The 22770-nt window shown below is 40.3% G+C and overlaps 1 protein-coding gene across 1 annotated transcript in view; it reads left to right on the forward strand.

Moving 5' to 3' along the window:
* Window positions 1–22770, forward strand: part of lekr1 (leucine, glutamate and lysine rich 1) — a 98938-nt gene that overhangs the window by 37815 nt on the left and 38353 nt on the right. Inside the window, exons 4-6 of the mRNA XM_051957853.1 lie at window positions 751–828; window positions 5968–6131; window positions 18325–18406. Coding sequence (XP_051813813.1) covers window positions 751–828; window positions 5968–6131; window positions 18325–18406 — 324 coding nt within the window. The remainder of the gene's footprint in view (window positions 1–750; window positions 829–5967; window positions 6132–18324; window positions 18407–22770) is intronic.

Genomic DNA, 22770 nt, shown 5'->3' on the forward strand with positions numbered 1-22770 from the left:
TCTGTACCTTCCTATGTTTTGCACTGTGAGATGACATATGTTGTGAATTAGCGGTATAGAAATAAAATTGAATTGAATGGAAAATTACACTGAAAGGGAGTGGATTTGTCCCCATACCTACACTAGGCTTGTTAGTGAGTAATCAATCACATGTCATAGCCGTTAACTTCCTCATGTGTGTGCACATTATTGTTGGACACAAAACCAGATTATAGATGCATGGACTGGTGGGGTGCAGCAAACTAGGTATTTATTTTCAACAGATGGGGACCACTGCAAAGGTGCTCAACATTGCAAGTGCAGGTATCGCGGGTCTGTTATTATGCCCGTACTTTCAAGATACTGTCAGGCTTTTTAGAACTTTCACAGCAATGTTGTTTTTTTTCTTTTCCAATTCAAGTTATTACTATTTTTTACCTGAAATTAAAATGTGACCCTCATGTTTTGCTAATACTCTTCATATTCAATTCAATTTTTCATATCTAGAACAAGATTCAAAGAGACAGAAAGGGAAGCCAATCTCTTTAGATCAATTACTACTGAGGGGCATTTTTAATTTTTCATCTAATTCCATTTCATCACGATCATCCCCTCCTCTATATCATTAAAGTTGCAACGTCTATAAGCTCATTTTACCCCCATGGGAGTTCAGTGGCAATACATTTGACTCATACCCTCGAATGAATGGACATTGCCCAACACTCTTCACACTCACTGTTCTGTCTTTCTCCTCTTCTTCTTCCTTGACAGGCTGGAGATAGCAGCTGCCATGGAGGAAGAAACAGAGATGGTTCTAGAAAAAGAGAAGCAGCAAGGTGAAATTCTTAGGTAAGGAAAGAATTAAATAGAGTAAAGAAAAAATAAATACAATGATAGACCAGGAGTAAAGTAATGTGTTAAAGGTTTTGTAAATAAACTAAAAACAGCTTGGAATTGGTGTTTCCGTTTCCTTCCTGCCAAAGCAGCACAAACAAAACAACACAAAAGTAAAAGATGGAAAAAAATAAAGCATTGGTCTCCATTAGCCTGTTTGGCTGTCCGCTCTTTGACCAGATACAGGAAGGCCAAGGCAGATGGGAAACAACTGTGTGAGATGATAGACAGAAGACAATAAAAGAGAGAGCGGAAAAACAGAAGAGAGAAAGTTAATTCGGCTGACCTACTGGTTAATTCCTGGAAACAAGGAGACAGCTTGGAAAAGATATGAGCAGTTAATGGCAGTGGGGAGAAGTGGAGGTGAAGATAGTGGGAGAGAGCAGATGTCAGGAGGGGAAAAGTGATTTTTAATCAGGCTTCTGACATTGAAAGCTGCTAAATGAGTAAACCATCGGGTGAGCAAAGGCATGCAGTCTCTGTCTCTGGTTTTCACTATCTTAACCTTATCACCGATGACAGATCTGGCTCATATCTGTTCCTCCATTTGGTGCTGTCAGCCTTATGATTTATGTCATCTGACATTATAAAACTGGCTCTCGTGACAAGCAGTGCCCATGCTCTCCTCCACTCTGCACGCACACATACACACTCTCAGGCACTGCAAACCAGCTCAAAGTCTGCCCTCTCATCCCGTCTCGTCTCGTCTGAGACTCTCTTCATTTTTGATCACCTTAAGCCAAAAACCTTGAATGAGAAAAACAACAACCACTCAACCCTGTGGACCTCTCAAAAACAGCCACAATATTTTGCATGCAAGACTGAGAAGTGTTCATGACATTTGTCTGTAAGTATACAGATACACACGTGAACAAAATTGTTGGTACCCCTCAGTTAAAGAAGGAAAAACCCACAATTCTCACTGAAATCACTTGAAACTCACAAAAGTAACAATAAATAAAAATTTATTGAAAATTAAATAATCAAAATCAGCCATCACTTTTGAATTGTTGATTAACATAATTATTTAAAAAAACAAACTAATGAAATAGGCCTGGACAAAAATGATGGTACCTCTATAAAAGATTGAAAACTATTTGACCAGAGTGACATGATTAACTCAGGTGTGTCATTTAATTGACATCACAGGTGTTTCCAAACTCATAATCAGTCAGTCTGCCTATTTAAAGGGAGACAAGTAGTCACCCTGCTGTTTGGTGAAAAGGTGTGTACCACACTGAACATGGACAACAGAAAGCGAAGGAGAGAATTGTCCCAGGACATCCGAAAAAAAATGATAGACAAACATCTTAAAGGTAAAGGCTATAAGACCATCTCTAAACAGCTTGAAGTTCCTGTGACAACAGTGGCTCATATTATTCAGAAGTTCAAGACCCACGGGACAGTAGCCAACCTCCCTGGACGTGGCCGCAAGAGGAAAATTGATGACAAATTGAAGAGACGGATCGTTGGAATTGTATCCAAAGAGCCCAGAGCAACCTCCAAAGAAATTAAAGGTGAACTCCAAGGCCAAGGTACATCAGTGTCAGATCGCACCATTCGTCGTTGTTTGAGCCAAAGTGGACTTCATGGGAGACGACCAAGGAGGACACCACTGCTGAAAAAAACTCATAAAAAAGCCAGACTGGAATTTGCAAAAATGCATGTTGACAAGCCACAAAGCTTCTGGGAGAATGTCCTTTGGACAGATGAGACCAAACTGGAGCTTTTTGGTAAGGCACATCAACTCTATGTTCATAGACTCAAAAAGCAAGCATACGAAGAAAAGAACACTGTCCCTACGGTGAAACATGGAGGAGGCTCAGTAATGTTTTGGGGCTGCTTTGCTGCATCTGGCACAGGGTGTCTTGAAAGTGTGCAAGGTACGATGAAATCTGAAGACTATCAAGGCATTCTGGAGAGAAATGTGCTGCCCAGTGTCAGAAAGCTTGGTCTCAGTCGCAGGTCATGGGTCTTCCAACAGGACAACGATCCAAAACACACAGCCAAAAACACCCAAGAATGGCTGAGAGAAAAGCGTTGGACTATTCTAAAGTGGCCTTCTATGAGCCCAGATCTGAATCCCATTGAACATATGTGGAAGGAGCTGAAACATGGCATTTGGAGAAGACACCCATCAAACCTGAGACAACTGGAGCTGTTTGCTCATGAGGAGTGGGCCAAAATACCTGTTGACAGCTGCAGAACGCTCATTGACAAATACAGAAATCGTTTAATTGCAGTGATTGCCTCAAAAGGTTGTGCAACAAAATATTAAGTTATGGGTACCATCATTTTTGTCCAGCCCTATTTCATTAGTTTGTTTTTTTAAATAATTATGTTAATCAACAATTCAAAAGTGATGGCTGATTTTGATTATTTAATTTTCAATACATTTTTATTTATTGTTACTTTTGTGCATTTCAAGTGATTTCAGTGAGAATTGTGGGTTTTTCCTTCTTTAACTGAGGGGTACCAACAATTTTGTCCACGTGTGTCAATGTATACCTGTGTGTGTCACCATGTGTGTCCTCACCCTCCAGATAAATGTATGCCTGTGTGTTCCCACCTATATGTGTCCATCCATCCTCTATACACCGCTTCATCCTCACTAGGGTCGCGGGGCTGCTGGGGCCTATCCCAGCTGACTCGGGCGAAGGCAGGGGACACCCTGGACAGGTCGCCAGTCTGTCACAAGTCTACATATACAGACGAACACTCACACTCACATTCACTCCTACGGGCAATTTAGAATAGTCAATTAACCTCAGCATATTTTTGGACTGTGGGAGGAAGCCGGAGTGCCCAGAGAAAACCCACGCATGCACAGGGAGAACATGCAAACTCCATGCAGAAAGATCCCAGGCCCACCCCGGGATTCGAACCAGGATCTTCTTGCTGCAAGGCGAAAGTGCTAACCACTACTCCACCTATATGTGCGTATAAGAAAACAGGTAACTGTTCAGTGCGCTCTCACCCACACATTCCTTCAAAAGTGTTCTCGGAATAACAGAATGTTCTATTCCAGTGCTCTAGTTTTCCACGCCTTGCGTTGGTTTGTGACTTGATTGAGTGTGTGTGCATGTGTGTGCACCTATGTGTGTAAGTGTGAGCTAATGATCTTTCATGTTGCTCAAAGTGCTTTTCATCTGAACATATTTCTTTGAGAGTGAGGGAGGAAAAGGGAAAGTGCTGTAGAACATGGACCCTTTTTTAAGGACATTGTGGTTACATCAGTCCTCAGTTGCCTTCCATCTCTTGTATTCAACTTTGAATTTGTTTGTACTACCTTTTTTGTCTCTCTATTAATTTCTTAATTATGTTTTATATTGGGCTGCACAGTGGGGTAGTGGTTAGTACTTTCGCCTTGCAGCAAGAACATCCCTGGTTCAAATCCCGGGGTGGGCCTGGGATCTTTCTGCATGGAGTTTGCATGTTCTCCCTGTGCATGCGTGGGTTTTCTCCGGGTACTCCGGCTTCCTCCCACAGTCTAAAAATATGCTGAGGTTAATTGATTACTCTAAATTGCCCGTGGGTGTGAATGTGAGTGTGATTGTTTGTCTGTATATGTAGCCCTGCGACAGACTGGCGACCTGTCCGGGGTGTCCCCTGCCTTCGCCCGAGTCAGCTGGGATAGGCTCCAGCGACCCTAGTGAGGATGAAGCGGTGTATAGAGGATGGATGGATGGATGTTTTATATATCGAAACTTAGTTTATCCTACAATGCATTCACTACATTTAGGAATGTGAATACCTGACAGTCAATCTACAGGACAGCATTTGAGAGTATGGAGGCACTGATTTCTGTTCCAGCATTTGCTGTACTTACTAACAGTGCACCTGATGTGGGGGGCACACTGGCCTAGTCACAAGTGAACAACAGGGCTAACAGATGAGCACCTTTTACACAGAGATGGCACTACAGTGCAGTTGAGAAGCCCTTTATTTTGCTGTCGTCGTTCGTCTTTGCTCATTCAGACTGAACCAAATAAGTCTGTGTAATGCCACTCCAATGCATGCAGAATTGCACTCAGATGTGTCACATAGAACAACAGCGTCAATGTTGTGTGTTTTACCATGCCACCTTTCCCTTTCAAAGCTGTTGATTCAACTCTGTTGCTGCCAACACTGCTGGCTTAAAGGTGCAACAATAATGCCCCCCAATTGCATCTCCATGTCCCACACACAGAACTATCAGGCAGATTATCCTGGCCCGCATATCTTTGAAATGGATGTAGGACCTAGACAAAGCCTAATTGATGGCAAACTAGAAATGTAGGGTGAACATGCCGTTAACATCCACGGCCCTTGAAGAGGCAGGACGATTTTAACTTCACCACTAACAAAACTGTGCTGTTAAAGCCTGATTGTCAAAAATGGTTGCTATTTCCACCTCTCACAATCTGGCAAAAACGGGGGAGAAAAATCAAGAGCAAACACAGCATGATTCAGACTTCTTGTAGGAACTCTGTGTCTGCACAGTTTCACATGTTGACTTAAATGTCACAGAATTAATTGTAAGATCAGGTATTGTTAGCTAGTGAAGTACTGCACAAACTGTGTGATTTTCAAAGTTCGGACAATAAAACAGAAAGTATTCATCAATAGCTGAGTCTTTGTAATGAAAGAGGAGCTTAATTTGAAAAAAGAAATAAAGATTTATCCAGGGAATGTTGTCACACAACATACAGTACACTGTTTGTTGCACGTATTCGCACTCTTGCACACTGATGAACTCCACTGGAGCAATTAGAGATTAGGAGCCGTCATCAAAGTATTCGTGAAGGAGGGAGAGGAAGAATTTCCCCTTCATCTTGGGATTCCAACTACAGTCTTTCTGAGCCACACCTTTGAAGGCTTATGTTGTCTCATTCACACACACTTCACTTTAATAACATTTGCACCATTAACAGTGTTGTCCTAACCTTTGTGCTGACAGCTCCCATTAGATGTTTGGATGATGAGTCAGCGATTAAACACTGTCAATTTATTGAGGGGAAAAAATGAAAGGCTTTCCTGCAAATTGTTGTTTTTCCCCCCCATATATTTCAGCTATTCTCAATCTGTTATTTTGTGTGTGTTTGTGTGTGTCAGAGGTGTGTGTGCACGGCAGCAGCAGGCCCTACGAGCTACTCTCTCCGTGCTCCACTCCTCTGGCAGCGAGCTCACGGATGTACGGGGTTTCCTCAGCCAGCTGACGAGGGCCTGGCAGGCCTTCAGATGTCAGATACTGCAGCACAGCACGCAGGTGTTCTCAGGTAACGCATACGTACATACACATCACCGCACGCAATTCAAGCTTCAAATATTAATAGAGTGAGGGAGAGACAGAGGTGTAGATCTATGGGGGTGATTTATAGTCAAGCACAGAATGTATTCTCATACAGAGCACTGACATGAAAGAAAAGAGGCAGAGAGAGTTGAGCAAATAATCTCTTAGCTGGAATAAATATTAGTTTAACTGTGGTGTGGACTCTTTTAGTTCTGAGGGCAGCACCCATAATGGATGGACCACAATGTGTGTGTTTACAGTTAATATACACTCCCTTAACTCTCTTCTCCACTAACCTTTAAATAGAATCTAAGGAGGAATGAATGTGTGTGTGTGTGTCCATGGATATATGGACATGATGAAATTCCTAGTATAAATATTAAAGATATACAAGCAAAAGAAATGAGACTGCAGGCTGCGTGTGTCTGTGTGTGTTGGTGTGTGTCGATGTGCGTGTGTGTTCGTCGTTGACAGTAAATGCCTGAAGGAGAGCTAACCTCCGGCTCACCTCGTGGGTGGGTCTTTTTCTCTCTGTTGCACGTTCCAAACAGCTGCCACTGTGCATGTGTATGTGCGTCTGTGTTTGTACGTCTACATGTGTGTGTGTATGGCGGAGGGTAAAAGAGGGGGTCAGTGGGAGTTTGATAGAGGAAGAGGAAGTTAAAGTATTATACTGTTTGTATTGATGCCGTGTGAGTATGTGTTTGTTTAGTGACGTGATCATGAAAGACAGCTGCTGCACGAACGGATACAATACAATACACATTGAGGAATGTGTGCACACACACACACACACACACAGTACATACAGTACATGCATAGCACATATGGCCGCAGAAATCTACACAGTAACTACTCTCAAATTGATCCTGACATTCGGAAACCTACTTTAAGGTGATCACGATACTTTATATTCTTGGATGCTGTATTTTTCTTCTAGACATTTGTAGCACTTGTAATGCTTGCTAAGGGCTAGGCTATGTAAGGTCCGGCTCTGGGAGCTGTGTGAAAATTAATGAACACAAGAATCAAATTAGATTACCGGTAATGTATTTTAAAAAAAAAATCAATGAAAAATACTTGAATACATCAAGTCAAAACAGTGATCAAAATAATAAACCAAAACATTAACAGAAAATCAGATTAAGAATAAATCAACATTCACCTATAACTTTAGCTTCACTTTTAACACTCAACATCAACAGGGTTATGGTCAGTTTAGCAGTAAATACAGGTGAGCGTGGTTCCACTGTTGCCAGTGGTGGTAAAATGATTCATTCAATAGACAAGTCCATAAACTAGACAAAATAAATCCAACCAAGATGAATCAATCCAATCCAACTAAAGTAAGCAAGTCCAAGCAAGTCCAAGCAAGTCCTAGCACACCAGTGGGGAAGGGATGAGGCTGTGAGGCCTGCTAACAGTGGGGTGGGTGAAGGGGTGAATCTTAGCCAACTGTTTCCAGTTCGTTCCAGGGTAGCTCGCCATCAAATCAATTTCTCCATTGAAGCCTAGCCAACATTCGGCACAGTATGGGTTCAGGTGGGTGACATCCAGAAATTCAAAAGCAGGGTTCCAGGAGTGAAGGCTTCCTCCTTAATGGTAGGAGTTCCAGGTGTCCAGGCTTGTGAAAAGTGAGTGGTTTCCAGAGATGTGTGAGGTGATCCTGTTCAAATTCCTGCTGTGTGTGACTGAATGAAGCTGATATGCTTCAAACAAAGGAATGGGGTGGATTCCAGGTGAGAGAGGTGAGAGAGACTGCTGGTGATTGGTTCAGGGGTGTTGACTGACAGTGAGGAGGTCCAGTAATGTGAAAGTGACTGACTTTGACTGCTTGTGTCTGATTGTGACTGATTTTGATTAGCAGGTGTCTTGTTGATGTTGGAATCTTGATGGCCAACACTGAACTATTCCAGAGTGACAGACTATTGCAGGCTGAATCCCAAACCGCCCCCTACACACTCCCCCTACACTACCGAGTGTCACTCCAAAAGAAGTCACACTCGCAGCTGTGGAGGGCACCTATTATTGAAGGGGGAGGGTATAAATACGATCGTCAGGAATGGGACGCCCTGTCGCCTAACCGGAAAACGGGAGACGTCATCGCCATGGTAACATAAAGACGCCTACTGTGCATGGCTGTAGCGCTGTGGCACAGGTTGCAGGCAATGATGTAGGGGCTACATTCTGCTTCAAATAATTTGAAGTCATCCCACATGTTTTCCAATCCTATTATCTGGCATTTCAAATCCAACAAATGAATGAATAAATGAATTCTGTCAGTTGTGTTCAAATTTTAAGGTGTCAGGGGGTGCACAATTGAATCAAACGTCAGCAGAGAAGAAAATTTGTTTCTTTTGTTTTATCTTTTTTCACCACTCTTTTTGTGATGTTCTGTCAGTGTGAAAAAGGCGTGGGAGAAATAATGGACGCATGTGGAACTTACATCGATATGTTGTTTCCTCCACCATTTCGACGTTGCACTTCCTGAAAAAGTTGTACAGAGTGAGCATCGATGCAGACTCGCTATTTAAGGGCTGAACAGTCCACTCCCCCTCGCCACTACGCGGTTTGGGACGGCCCTTAATATGGAGGACCTTCTGCGGGAACGCGCAAACGGAGGGGTAGTGTGTAGGGATAGTGTGTAGGGGGCGGTTTGGGATTCAGCCGCAGAGTGAGTGCTACACATTGTTCTATTTCATGTTGAAAATACAAGAGTTTGTAAACGCAGTTTTGACAAAAATCTACCTCTTTCTAGTTTGCAGTAAGAAAGTCTTGTAGTTTGATAAATTAAAAAATAAACTAGTGTAACAAATCATCTTGCCTAATTTAAGCCTAATGGTTTGTAAAAGTGCATCAGATCCGTTCAAAGTCCAACAGCTGCTGAAATAAAACTGCAGTCAACTAGTTAAAGTGTAATATTAATCTTTTTTTCACATTTGTTGTCAAAAAAATTCAAACCAGGTTATTAGAATGTTCAACACTATTCTGGACATTCTGTTAGTAAGAAAAGCAAGACACATAACAAGAAAAAATGGAATACACATCAGGCCAGGCAGGATAACATGCACATGACATGATACCTATTGGAAACAAAACTATGCAGAAATCTACAGAACTTATAGGGCTTCAAACTAGACTCACAAAGAAGTGTTTTCATAATCTTCATGAGTTCACCATTCCAGAGCTGCAGTTAAAAATCATTATTGAGTAATCCCATATTTTTCACAGTAGATAAATCATGTGGTCTATAACATATCAGAAAGTATTAAAATTGTGCATTAAATGTCCAAGGTGAAGACATCATATCTGTTTAGTTCCACTATGGGCCTAATTCTCAAATATATTGAATATGCAATCACATTAGACAAAGAAAAGAAGCAGATTCTTGTAAATGAGAAGCTTGAGCTTGGCAGTGTCTGACAACCTCTTAATTATTCTGCTGGTTCTTTCCATTAGGCCTGGATGACTAAATGATAGGGACAAGTATCTGCAATGGAAACTTTATCAATAGCAATACGAAAATTGAATTGAATGTTCAATAGTTTCACTTAAATGCATTAAATGCAAACCACCATGAAAGCACATAAAGAAAACGCAAAGTATACACGAGCTCCCTCCCTTCAGCCTATCGTATCCCTCAATAATGCAGCCACTTCACTCTCCCTGTTGGCTTTGATGCAGGTCTCCTGAGGTACACTAGTTCACTTCTGCCAGGGTCTCTCATCACCACACCTGCAGATCTCTAATGGTGGAGGCTGTGGCTGACAGGGACTGGCTTCTTAGTCAGAAACCACCCGCCCTACTTTTACCTAAGTGAGCCTGTCCTCAAACCAAAAACGACCACATAGGTCGTCTGTACACGCCCGTATTACGACCCAGTGTTACGTTTTGACTATGCGACCTCTGGCGGTTGAGTAAATATCGACACTCTGGAGTCGCAGGTGAAACGTCATCATGAACAAAGTTTTATCTAACACTATCCCTGTCCCTATCCCTAACCCTAACCTTAACCATAACCCTAAAAACGTGTTGGGAAAGTGAGAAAAAAGCCGTTTTGCGACGGAAAAGCCGTTTCGCGAATTAAATCCCGTAATGCGTTCGTTTTCCCCGTAGGGGCGCAAACGTTCATACGACCGCATAGGTCGTATTCCGGTGCACGGTGCAAACGACCGATGCGGTCGTATTTACAAATCACTTTTCCATCACACATATTTTGTAACATTTATATAGGCTTCTGAAGTTTGTTTATTCCGTCTTACTGATATTAAATGAGTTTTGACTCAAACTTGATTTTTCGTGCTGTTTTATCTAGATTATATCCAGAATATGTATGTAAATTTTATGCATTGTGTTAACATTAAAATGATCACCTGTCTGCCTTGATAAGTAAAGTGTTCATATTCAAAGTAAGATGGTTAAATCGCAATTAAATAGATAACCAAAATGATCAATAATTTATATTATATGTGTAAAAATATAATATTTTAGTGTGATCGTTTTTCAGCTATATTGCTTCCACCTATTTTGGTTCACCTGACTGTTTAATCATTGACTTGTTTTCAGCCCTACCTCAATCTATTTTCTCCATTGGACAGCACTTTGGCTCAACTTCTGTCATTTTAAATGAGCTATATAAATAACAGTGACTTGACTTGATTATAGCATTGAAATGAAATTACTGTAATTTCAAAACTAAAGCACAAACTGTAGCCAGTCACCTGCATATGACTCCAAACTGATATGGGCGTTAGTTGGCGTAAAAACTGTGCTACCTGTCTGTCAGCGTTCTGTGGTTAGCGTCAAACAACAGAAGAATGGAGAAGGAGAAGGGGAAAAAAGGGCAGCAGAGAGAAACTGAAGGAGGTTGTCTACTGTGTGAACAGAGGAGTGTGGTTTATGGTTAGATGGAGAAGAGGGAGGAGACGAGAGAGAAACCTCAAGATGTGTGGAATTTTACTGAGAACGAGACAGGGACAAGCGACGGGATTAGAGAAAGATGAAGACATCATTCATCCCAGATCAATTTGTGCAGATGTCAGCAGACAACTTGAACAACTTGATGTAAAGGTGATGCAGGCAGAGGTTCCAGAGTGTAGGAGTTTTCATTCAACATTGTGGAAAAGAGGAAAAAAACGTTGACAGTCAAATGAAGGAGAAATGCAGTGACTAAGCGTGACTAAGTTTGTATGAATGTGTGTATGTGTGTGTGTATGTATGTGTGGTGTGTGTGACCGATGCATGAACCGCAGCCATCTGCCAACACCCTGGGCCATCCAAAGCCTATATAGTATCTATTTCCCTGGGAGCCAAATTTATGTGTGTGTGTTGATAGTGACAGCAGAAATCGAAAAACATGAAGTCACCCCTCTGCCTCGCACTGCTTATGCATCTAACTGGCTGTTTGTCTCTTAGCCCAGTAGCATTATTATTTCAAGCTTGTTATTAGAGAGAGATAGGCAAGAAAAGTATGCGTTAGAACATGTGAATCATTGAAAGATTTATGGATTGCTTTAGGAAAAAAATACTTCCTGATATACACTGCTGTCAGTGTAAAGTAAAACTAATGTGTTAAGTTACTACTGCTAAGCAATCTCTTTATGAAATCTGGTGTTGAAGATAACTTTCTTTGTAAATGTGAGTTTGTGGTTGAACAAATAGTAAATTATTGAGTATTTTAGTTTAGTAAAAATAGTCTCAAAGCTGAGTGACACTCCTTCAGGTCTCTGCTAAGCAGCACATCCCTGACTTCTTTTTTTTCCATGAAGCTGCTGTGGTTTAGAAGTTGGTATACTTTTATTACACGTAATAAACTAGGCAGACACCCAAAAATGGCTGTGGTACCCAAAGCCTTGAGAATGTGATATTATAGTAATGTAGACTCTCATAAACATTCCAGGGTGCAGCTGTGTGTGTTTGCTAATAGGTAACTGTGAAGGTAGCTGTGCTGTACTGCACCTTTTGTGTTGGTGTGGAAATGCAGATTATTGTTAATTAGATGTGTTTACTCTGTATATTTCATTACATTGCCTCATGTATTGTAAATCCTGCTATAGAACGAGGTGTGTTTGTGTGTCATTGTGCTTTTCTGAAAGAGTTTATGTGAGAGTATCGAATATCTCAATTTCTTCTTTGCATTTTTTTTAAAACAGCTTTATCCATGTGTATTGCAGTGTCCAATTGGTTTGGACTGACTATAGAAGTGTCTGGATATGTTCTTTAATAATGTCTGTCTTTGCTCATGGCAGCAGCTGAGGCAGGAGGAAGACTCTCTCGTGTTTGAGTTAGCGAGATTAGCCGAGACACAGCTAGCTAAATCTACAGTAAATCACCTTTGATAATGCCCACAGTTGTGTAACACCAACATTGCACGCTTCAATATGGATTTACTCATGACCACATACTTTGCCGTATGTTGTCATGAGTTTTTCTTCGACTGCAGAGGGCTCATATTAGCTGTGGTTAACTTCCTAACTTGTTGCCAGAAAATTATTTATAGCATGATTCAATATGATACCTTGTATTTAAGGATGGACATTACAAGGACTGAGATCACCCGCTGTTTTACATTGGAAGTCGTTTGAAGCCCAGAGTTGCAGCTCAGACTTGCCACCATCCTTTTAAAGTCTGAAATCATGCCCCCCGAACCTAGACCAAAGTGGGCAATGGCTGAAAACATGAACATTCACTGTTACACATGGACTAACATTAGCTTCTTTGGCTACATTATGCAAACAGGGCAGCTATTGCATTCAAGTACAGACGTTAAACTTATTCTAATATTGCTTGAGAGCCTTTTTATTACAGTTTTCTTAGTGCAACTCCTTATCCACAAACTCATTTCAATGGCACGTTTTGGGAAAAATCACTCTTTATTCTTCATGTAGAGGCTCTAAAAGTCCAATTTTGTCCTGGAGGCTAGGAGAACAGCAGACAACTGTCAATCACAGCTTTTAATTAATGACCACACAGCCGACATCAAGGCCTTCTATTAGCCTTCAAACTTAAAAATGAGGCAATGCATTCCAAAATGATCATTACCACACCAGGCTTTGAATTTCAGTGAGAGAACATAATGTTGAAGACATATTGAATTTACTTTATATTAAAAATAAAGTATATTTATATTATAAAATTGGTGTTTTTAGAATGGGAGTCAGGATGGAGTTTTTTGAGCCACCATCTCGCAACCATTGGTGTTAGCTAGCGTCAAACTGTGATAGTTAAAGTCATGTTTTCATTACCAATTGCTGTGTTTGTTTGCTAATCAGTAGGATTTTGCAAAAGCTACCTGGCTGAATTTCCTGAAACTTGGTGGAGAGGAACAGCATGAGCAAAGATGGGAGTTTGGTACAGATCAAGTGTGGTGTGTTCTTTCCGAGCGCCTGGTGTCTAGTTATTGGAGGTTTTTGAATTTGGTCAGATACCTACAATCTATGAATTTGTCTTCAAACATTTCAATTCAACCACAGGTTAAACTTTTGTCTTTCCAGTTATTTTTTTACAACAATAATGAATGGATATCTGGCTAATTAGGTCGGTTGTTTTGGTCTAAATGTCTAAAGTGTTCATTCTGCCCTTCCCCATGTTTGGGATTGACATATTTACAATAAGGGAGAAACATGCAGTAAAATTATAATTACAACTGTTTGAAATAAGCAGAGTTTGTATTTATTTCTGGTATGGTAGTCATAGCAGCTCTGCATTATAATATAATGAACAAAAAAAAAAAAACTTTCTGTGACCGCAGCACTGCAAACAACCAATTCAGTGACAATACTGTAAAACTGTTATAGTAAGTTGGTGGCCAGCTGTCAGTAAGTTGCTGTAATTTTTACAGCAAGCTTGTTACACTGCATGTGTTTTTTTTGTTAGCACTGAGACACATAATGGAAGTGCTGCAGGGAGAGTCAGACAGGTTGGTTTGCTTTCATTGCAAAGCTTTTCTGCTCCATCAAGTATTTACACAACTACTGCTGTTTGGACATGACAGTTATAGTGTGTATTTGTGAGTGCTTCTGTGTGTGTGTTTTTTGATGCTTGTGTGTTTTTGTGCAAGTGGTTCTTTGTACATGCATTCTTGTGTTTTCTGTGTGTGTCTGTTGGAGTGTGTACTGCTTTACCCTGGCAGACCTTGTCATGTCACAGTGACCAGAAAGCAATTATCGGTGTATTGCCGGTTTGAGAAGGACCTCCAACACTCCCCTCTTCCTGCTGATAGAGAAGAGGAGAGAGAGGGAGAGAGAAACAAAATGAGAAAGTCAAGAGAGAGGCTACGAGAGAAGTGGGAAAACAGAGCAATAGAAAGAGAGGAAGATGAATAAGGAAAGGCTGAGAGGGGAGACAGTGAGGGGAAGAATGGAAGAGAGAAAACCAACGAGGGAGAGCGAGGAAAACAAAGACTTGGATGAAGAGAATGTCAGGCTGACATTGCTGGATCAGTTTGAGAGCTCTCCAGGGCCGCAGCCACTGTGCCCTGCTGCACCCCTCTGAAGGACCCTCACAGACAGCTTTCTCAATATACAGCAGACACACAAATGTGCACACACGCACACAAATACAAACACATCACACTTCTTCAACACACTCCAGTGCCCACACAGCTACCCCATCAGCCATGCAAGCAACTAGCCAGACACCCACACAGAGCTTTTGTCTGGTGGCTTTACTGACTGCCTTTTGGTTTTATTAAACAGCAACCAGGCTACATGCTTAGTACTTATCCTAATGGCAGTGCTGTTAGTGCTAATTTTAGTGTTGATCTGAACCCACACACAATCTACTGCAAATATTACAGAAATTAAATGTATAGAGCAGGAATTCTCTTTCATACCAACAGACCAGTATGTTCAGTACAACCTGCCGTTTTCCCTCTTTTATGTCAGTGGTGCTGCTGTGCTTCTGACTTGTGTTCATAATTCTGGTGTATGCAAATCCCAGTTGAGCCACTGGATATAGAAGCTATACAGACACATAGAACGGGCTTTCTTATGCAAACACATATGCATATGAAATCTTGGCATGTTTACTGTTTTCAATTATAGCAACCACAAAAAAGTGCAATTAGAGTAACTCAATAATATATTTAATAGTTGTGCATGACATAGAAACATAAGATCATAGACATAGTATAGTAGATGACTGTGAACAGAGATGAGTAGTACATATGGTATATTTATATAAATACAACTGACAAAAATAGTTTCCACGACTCTTCTTATCTGGATGGCAACACAGCTGCCAGTGGCAAAATAAGATATTTTCCTCTTGCATTAATATTAGCACGTCATCAGTCAAGTCAAATACCATTATAGCATCTCATGCATGAGCATGCCAGTGCCTTGTAATAATTACAGTTTTATGTAGCATTTTCAAACATAGCTATTTTGTGAAATGTGACACTGCCATCTTTTGCAATCTGTACATAAAAAGCTCTAGCATCATTTTTCTGAAGTGGATACACTTCCATTTTAAACACTGTAGTTTCAACATCAACCACACAAAGTCAGTTCTTCTCATCCTCTTCACATGAAGAGCTGCAACCCAAGACACACTTATATTGCTATTTTTTTTTTATGCATAACAACATTGGTTTAGTATTGAGTCTGTGAGTGGTGCCAAAATGCTTCAAGTGCACAGCAGTACTGTGGGTGAACAGCTGCAGTCCTCTGTCAGTAGAGACACTGACACCGACGTTGATGACGTGCTGCTTTCACTACACTGCTGACATAGTCAAGGTGTAATGCTTACAGTGCCGTCTCTCTGGCACTGGGCCATTTTGAAGCTTTTAATCACAAACACTAATCGGACTTAAGGGGATGAACCAGAATTAGCATAAATTCTATACTTCATCCTCCCACATAATCATTCCACTAAGGGTAATCTTTCTTTCACAACCAAACCAATTCAATATACAGCATAGGAATTGGTATATATACAGTATATTATAGAAACATCTCTTGTACAGCATGTAGTCAGCAATATTGATATTGTGAATGATGTGATTTTTGTGATCATGTTTACCTTTTTATTACCTAATCCGAGGAATCCTTCTTTTACCCTTACAGCTATCGGTGAAAGGGACTGTGCATGAAGCTAGTGATTATGTGGGTGAAGGTTATGGTAATGAATGTAATGAATGTGAATGCTGAATATGCAAATCACAATTGCGTGTGTATATGTGTGCTTGAAGACCATGGACAGTGTGAAAATACTTCTGCTTATGTCAGCTATGTGCACAAGCTGTTTTCCAGAAAATAGTAGCATGTTTCAGGTTATTCACTATTCAGACTTGGAACTTCGGGGCTTTTCTCTTGCGTGATATTCACTCCTGCCTGAAGCTTTAGCAAGTCCAGTGCAACAATCTGACAAGTTGCTGGTGTGACATAAGCTCTAAATATTGCACTTAAGCATTTCCTTCAGGCCTGTTTTTTTAACTGGTGTTTACACCTATTATGTAAATTAGGCTTTGCAGAATACAATGACACTCCCTTTGCAGGATCACAGCAGGTTTAGATTTACACGTGATCAAATTAGCCGTATACATAACAGACAACACACTCACTCTTACTACTTATTCAAATTCTCGCCAGGAACCATGTAGAAGTGTTATTCTTTTAGAATAACTTTGTTCATTAGATACTTATTTAACAACCGTTAGCTAAACCCTCTCCATCCTGTAGGTATAAATGAGGTGATCTGGAGACCAGCTGATATTGAGTGAGAATCAGTTCACAGTCAATCCATTACTGGGCTAACAAACTAAGAAACAGACACCATTCACGCTGTGGCCAATTTAGAATCAGTTACCTTTCAGGCATGTGTTTGGACTGTGGGTTCAAGTTCCTGGCATTTCCCGTGCATTCACATAGAGAAAACTCCATATATAAAAGATGAAGCTGTAAGACAACAGTGCTAACCACTGCATCACATAGCCACCCTGATAATTTCAGTCTTTCTTAGTAATTATTGTTAATGCATTTCTGTTTTTTGATTATGTCTCATCACTGTCTACTGTTGTGCATAATTTAAAGAAACTGAATGAGTTAAAGAACTCTGTTGGCACAGTTGAAAAGAATCACACTTCACCAGGGTGTAAGCAAAAGGTTTGTTAATGATTACCAGAGAAACTATTGCAAATGTACACAGTGAGCTGACAGAGGACAGTCTTATGTGAACAGGTGACAAGGGATTAATAGAAAGGGTACATGGTAGGGCTACGTGATCGAGGGAAAACTGCAGGACCAGCCAGCATGCAGTCTTATGGAAAAGTAAGCTAATAGTTTACTAGAACCTATGGATGAAATACCAAGGGTGGCTGATAGAATAGGCAAGATGAAACATTTGAAGGTGAGATGAAGAGTGAGTGATAAGCAAACAGGTCCTTGCCAACAGTATGTTTTGAAAAGAGCAATTGGTACCTAAGCTATGGAGTTTTGCTGACGATGTCATGCCAAGTACATGACATGTTAGCAGAAAATGGAAAATAAGAGTAGAAAAATCTAAATTAGAAGGGTAAGGCAGGGAAGCATGAAGGGAGATGTCAAAGATATGGACTATCTTGAAAGTTCTCCTGCAACAGCACACATTGTGTCCTAACTATCAAGCTGGCAATGGACAGTGAAGCAAAGAAACAGTAGCAGTACAGCAGCTACTTTGTATCAGGCACACAGCAGCATGTACTGCCCAACTGTGGTATACTGTTTCATGGTTTCCTCCCTGAGCACAAACTCCCTTCTTCTCAACACAATTCAGCAACTCTCTTTCTACTGCTTCCTTGTGTCTCAATTTTCTTGTGCTTTTCTTTTAAACCCTTTCTTACTCTTCTCCCTGACCTCTTGTCTATGTTATGCCACAAAATCTCTTTCTTTACTGTTCCTCCACCTCTTGTTTTGTTTCTCCTTACCGGTCTTTTTACTTTTGTAGGTAGTTTCATTTAACATCCAGCCTCATGTGTGAAGAAATGTGGTAGAACACTCTACCTACTGAACCTGACCGCCTCTTTTCTCTTTTTTGTCTCTATTTCTGTAAATCACACAGTGTAACAGCCTCTGGTGACAAGGCTGGCTTTGAGTGAGCATTGGATTGCACCAGTAAGCAGGCTAGCTTTTGTCAGCCTTCACCACATCCTCACGGTGTCAAGTAAACTTAAATCTATGTGTGTGTTTGTGTGTGAATAGCGCTGAGTGAGGAGCTGCGACATTCCAGTGTGGAGCTTCAGAAAAGGAGAGAGGAGAAAAGGCATCTAACTGAGCAGCTGATGTAAGTGTCTACAATATGTGGTAACACACACACACACACACACACACACACACACACACACACACACACACACACACACACACACACACACACACACACACACACACACACACACACACACACACACACACGTATGAAAACACATGTACAGATGAGGACACAGGTGGATCATGGTATTTGGAATATGCTGGGTGAAGAACAGGTCGCTGCAAATTTTTTGCTCTATGTATAATTTCCCTCAACCAATCAAAACCGTCTGTGCAGCCCCACTGACACCGCCCAAACCAGGAAATGCTCACGTTCCACATACCGGGCCTGCTAAGCTCCAACAACAGAGGATCTGACTTGTATACACTCACACAAACGTCTAGTCAGGGGTTTAGGACTTCAGAATAAATATGTCCCTGTGGCTTTTGAAAATATGCTGATGATGAAGCTCCATCAGTTCAAAGATTTTGCAAATGCTTTGAGTTTTTTCCCTTTTCCTTCTTCTAAATAGCTGGACTTGTAGACACAAATACACACACACACGCACACACAGATGAATTGAAATCTACCCCCACAGCTATTCTACAAATACAGCAACAGACTCAGTAAATCACATAAATTAGAGGTTTTTAAAAACTGCTAAATTATCATATGTCCAAGCCACAGCAGTTGTCATGTAAATTTAAGTTAGTCAGTTATTGATTGGTTAGCCATAAAACTTTGTACAAACATTCATAGTCCCCTAGAGGATGTATCCAATGATGCCTTCCCTTTTTCTTGCCACCATGAGGCTGATATTTATGGCTTTAGTGAAATGTTGTTACAGCTGTTTGATAGATTGGTCTGAAACTTGGCACATGCTCTCATGTTCCCTTCAGGATTAATGACTTTGATAGTCTCTTAACCTTTCATCAGCACCGTCATCAGGTACAAATTCCAGCCTATCCAATACTTTGATATACAACCAAACACCAGCAAAACATTCCAACCAGCCTCAACTGTACTTTATGTTTGGTGCCAGCAGATTAGCAAATGCTAGCATGCTGGAAAACTGAAGTTAGACTCTGAACATGGTAAACATTATACCTCCTAAACATGCGAGCATGCTAATATTAGCCATTAGCTCCAAGCACTGCAGTTCGCACGGCCACAGTTTCGCAATGATGTTTACTCTATGTCACAGTGAGTTTTAGACAGAAATATAAATAGAATTAATCGAACAATCTAATCGTTTTGCTACAAACAAATAAATAAAAACATCTTAATCACATCTTTATGTTAAAAATCCCCTGTGTCGAAGCGCCAAAGCTTTCTCACTCCAGTGTATTGACAGAAAGATTCACAATTCATCACAAAAGTCCGTCTTAAAGAGGTCAGGTAACCATATATATAGTGACACATTTTTGATTTGTCTTGATTTTTCCTATTCATAAATCTTTGATAATCTCAAACTTATCAATGGCTTTAGCATTTGAGTCAGACAAATCAAGCAAGACAAAGTATCTTTTGAAGTACAAACTAAAAAGAACATGTTTGATTAGTTCAAAAGCCTCATAATTATCTTAATTTATATAACAACAATGAAGCATAAATGTGTGTAATTTTTTCTCCCAATCTCTTGTACATGAAGAATGTTAATAGAGTATATGAAACAGAAGAATGATTCCATCAGGCATTTCAGTGTACACATGGGTGTGCAAGTGAGACAAAGCTGAGAAAAACGTGAACCCACAACACAAAATGTTTTAGTTTAGAAACATAAACCGAAAGCCAGCCTATTTTTCACAGACTTAAGTATTTACCCTGCAGTGTGTTGTGTACTTACTCACTATCAACTGTTTTCACAAGCACAAGACTGTTTGAACTGGCCACTGTCGGTCAGGTTTTGCTGCCCATTAAACTGTTCTAGAATTCCTCACGGATAAATTATTCCATATTCGGTCCGATCCTGACAACAGTTTGCACTATACAGTGACAATGTTCTCAAGTGTTTGCCCATAGTTCCCCGTTCTGAGTTATAGTGTTGTTTTTAAGCAACAGAGAACGCTTTTAATCTTGTTTTGATGACGACATTCATAACATTTCAAAAATCAACCGCTTCAGAAGTGGACGCACACACAAGAGGACACAAAAACGCAAACATACCCCTACACACAAAGGGAGTAAATGTTAAATGTTGCTTTTATCCGATAATCAAAGCATTAAAGATCTACTTGACATGACAGACTTCAGATGAAGGACTCATTTATTCCCTAATGGTTCCTCCTTCTCCCTCTGTAACCCACCAATCACTCTGTCTCTCTCTCTTCCAGTTGTCTTTGCCAAAAAATTACTGCTTTTGCTCTGGTTTTCTCTCTCTATTTATCTCATCTATTTCAGGGTGCTGCTGCTTTCAGTTACAGGAATGATTATCTCATGCAGGAGGTGTGATGGAGTTGACTTATAAGTGCACATACATAAGTCATAACATATTTGTAATGTGTTTATGTGGGTCTGTAGAAGGGCGTATAGATTTCTGCCTCACTCGTTAGCTACACGGATGCCTTGGTTACACAGAAACTAAACACACATTCAAGATAGTGGTGCCAAGACACATTTTAAATGACTGTAATTTTTGAATGTTAGCTATTCATTGGTTTGAGAGTATTCGGTAATAATAAACCTATATCATGGTATGGTACAGGTATGTTAGCGCAAAACAGTTTTTGTGTTACAGATATTTTGTGCATTTTAAAGAATAATACAGCGCTCTAGTGAGACACTAATGAATACACAGTATACAGTAAATTCAGACATTAACAGTAGTTTTATTATGTCATCTTTATTTGTCTTGTTTATTCTGACAGTGAGACTAATTGACCTTGCAAACATCAACTAAAGCATTTTCAATTGTAAAATTTCCGTTCTTCCACAGTGAGTTTTTAATACCTGTATGCTCCTTTCTGATCTTCTAGTTCTTTTACTTTATTCCTCACATTAAGGCAGCTTTTGATATCAGGCAGGTCTTTTTCATTCACTCTCTTTGTTCTTCCCCTTTCTGCTTGCTTTCATGTTTAAGCGATTAAACATCTGGACTCTGTGCAAGAGAAGTTACTATTAGAAAAATGGACCCCCTGCTGTGTTACTTCTTGCCCAAATTGTTCATACCACTGAGCGCATTTATCAAACACAAATTTGACTTTGCCCATACGTGTGTGTGGAATGTGGACATTCATCCAGCACAGGGATCATAGCTGAGACAGGGAAGACGGAGGGATGTTTGCAGTCTCACGTGACCCACCCAGACATATGGACATATGATTCAGCCTTCAGGCCATGCTGCACGATGAGGTGTGTGTGTTGAGGAGGAGGCGGGTGCGCTCAAGTCTGAATCTTTATTGCATGATAAGGAGTCTATCTATCTATCTATCTATCTATCTATCTATCTATCTATCTGTCGATCTATATCTATATGTAATATATGTGTGTGTGTGTGTGTGAGAGAGCAAAGATGATTGCACAGACTGAAAACAAGAGGTCACATTTATCTGAGCAATTGTACTCTGCTGTCAAATTTCTACACAACACTGTGCTCAGTATTAAATATGGGCCATTTTTAATACATTTTTTTTTGTTGCACTCTGAAAAGAAAATCCAATCTGATATTTTACGCATGTACCGCTTATTTGTAAGTGCAGTCTGTTGAAATGTAGTTTTAAGCAACGCCATGTAGCTTGTTTTTAAAACCTAATGAACTTTTGTTTGTCTTAATGAGCTTGTCTCAAGAGGAATAGAGCGGTTGTACTACATCTTTCCTTAGAACTAAGTATCTGATGAATTAAAAACACAAAACAAAAACTTTAATAAGAAATTAAGTGAAGTGTTTATGGAGGAAGATATTAGATCTAATTAATTAGTGTCGGACAAATTGATGATAATCTTAATGGTCATCTTAATTAAGTTTATGAACCACCATGAGCTAACAGAGTACAGTGAACCAGTAATGTAAAACATGTGTGTCTATATAAAATAGCGTTACTCACATAAAAGGAAATCTGTGTAATTAGTCAAATGTTCTTCAGTGTGCTCTGTGAGTATTAATGCACTAACACTGATGTATAAAGGTTAAATTTTATACTGTTGCATAGTTTAATCTGTAACATTGCATCATGTTATGTACTGTATATCCATTCTATATAAAACATTGTGCTTCTTTCTCAAATATGCAAACCTCAATTTGTGTGTAAGTACACTCCCTGTACCAAGTTGCCAAACACGATAAACACAAGCCAGTGATTTCCCTGTCTGTCCCATGCGTGGCAGACAGTCAGGCGAGGTCTAGACTGAGGTCCAGATGGGATGCCCGAGCTGATCGGCTAACCCTCCTTTCACTGTCC

This window comes from Acanthochromis polyacanthus, chromosome 13 (genome assembly GCF_021347895.1).
Source record: "Acanthochromis polyacanthus isolate Apoly-LR-REF ecotype Palm Island chromosome 13, KAUST_Apoly_ChrSc, whole genome shotgun sequence".
Classification (NCBI taxonomy): domain Eukaryota; kingdom Metazoa; phylum Chordata; class Actinopteri; family Pomacentridae; genus Acanthochromis; species Acanthochromis polyacanthus.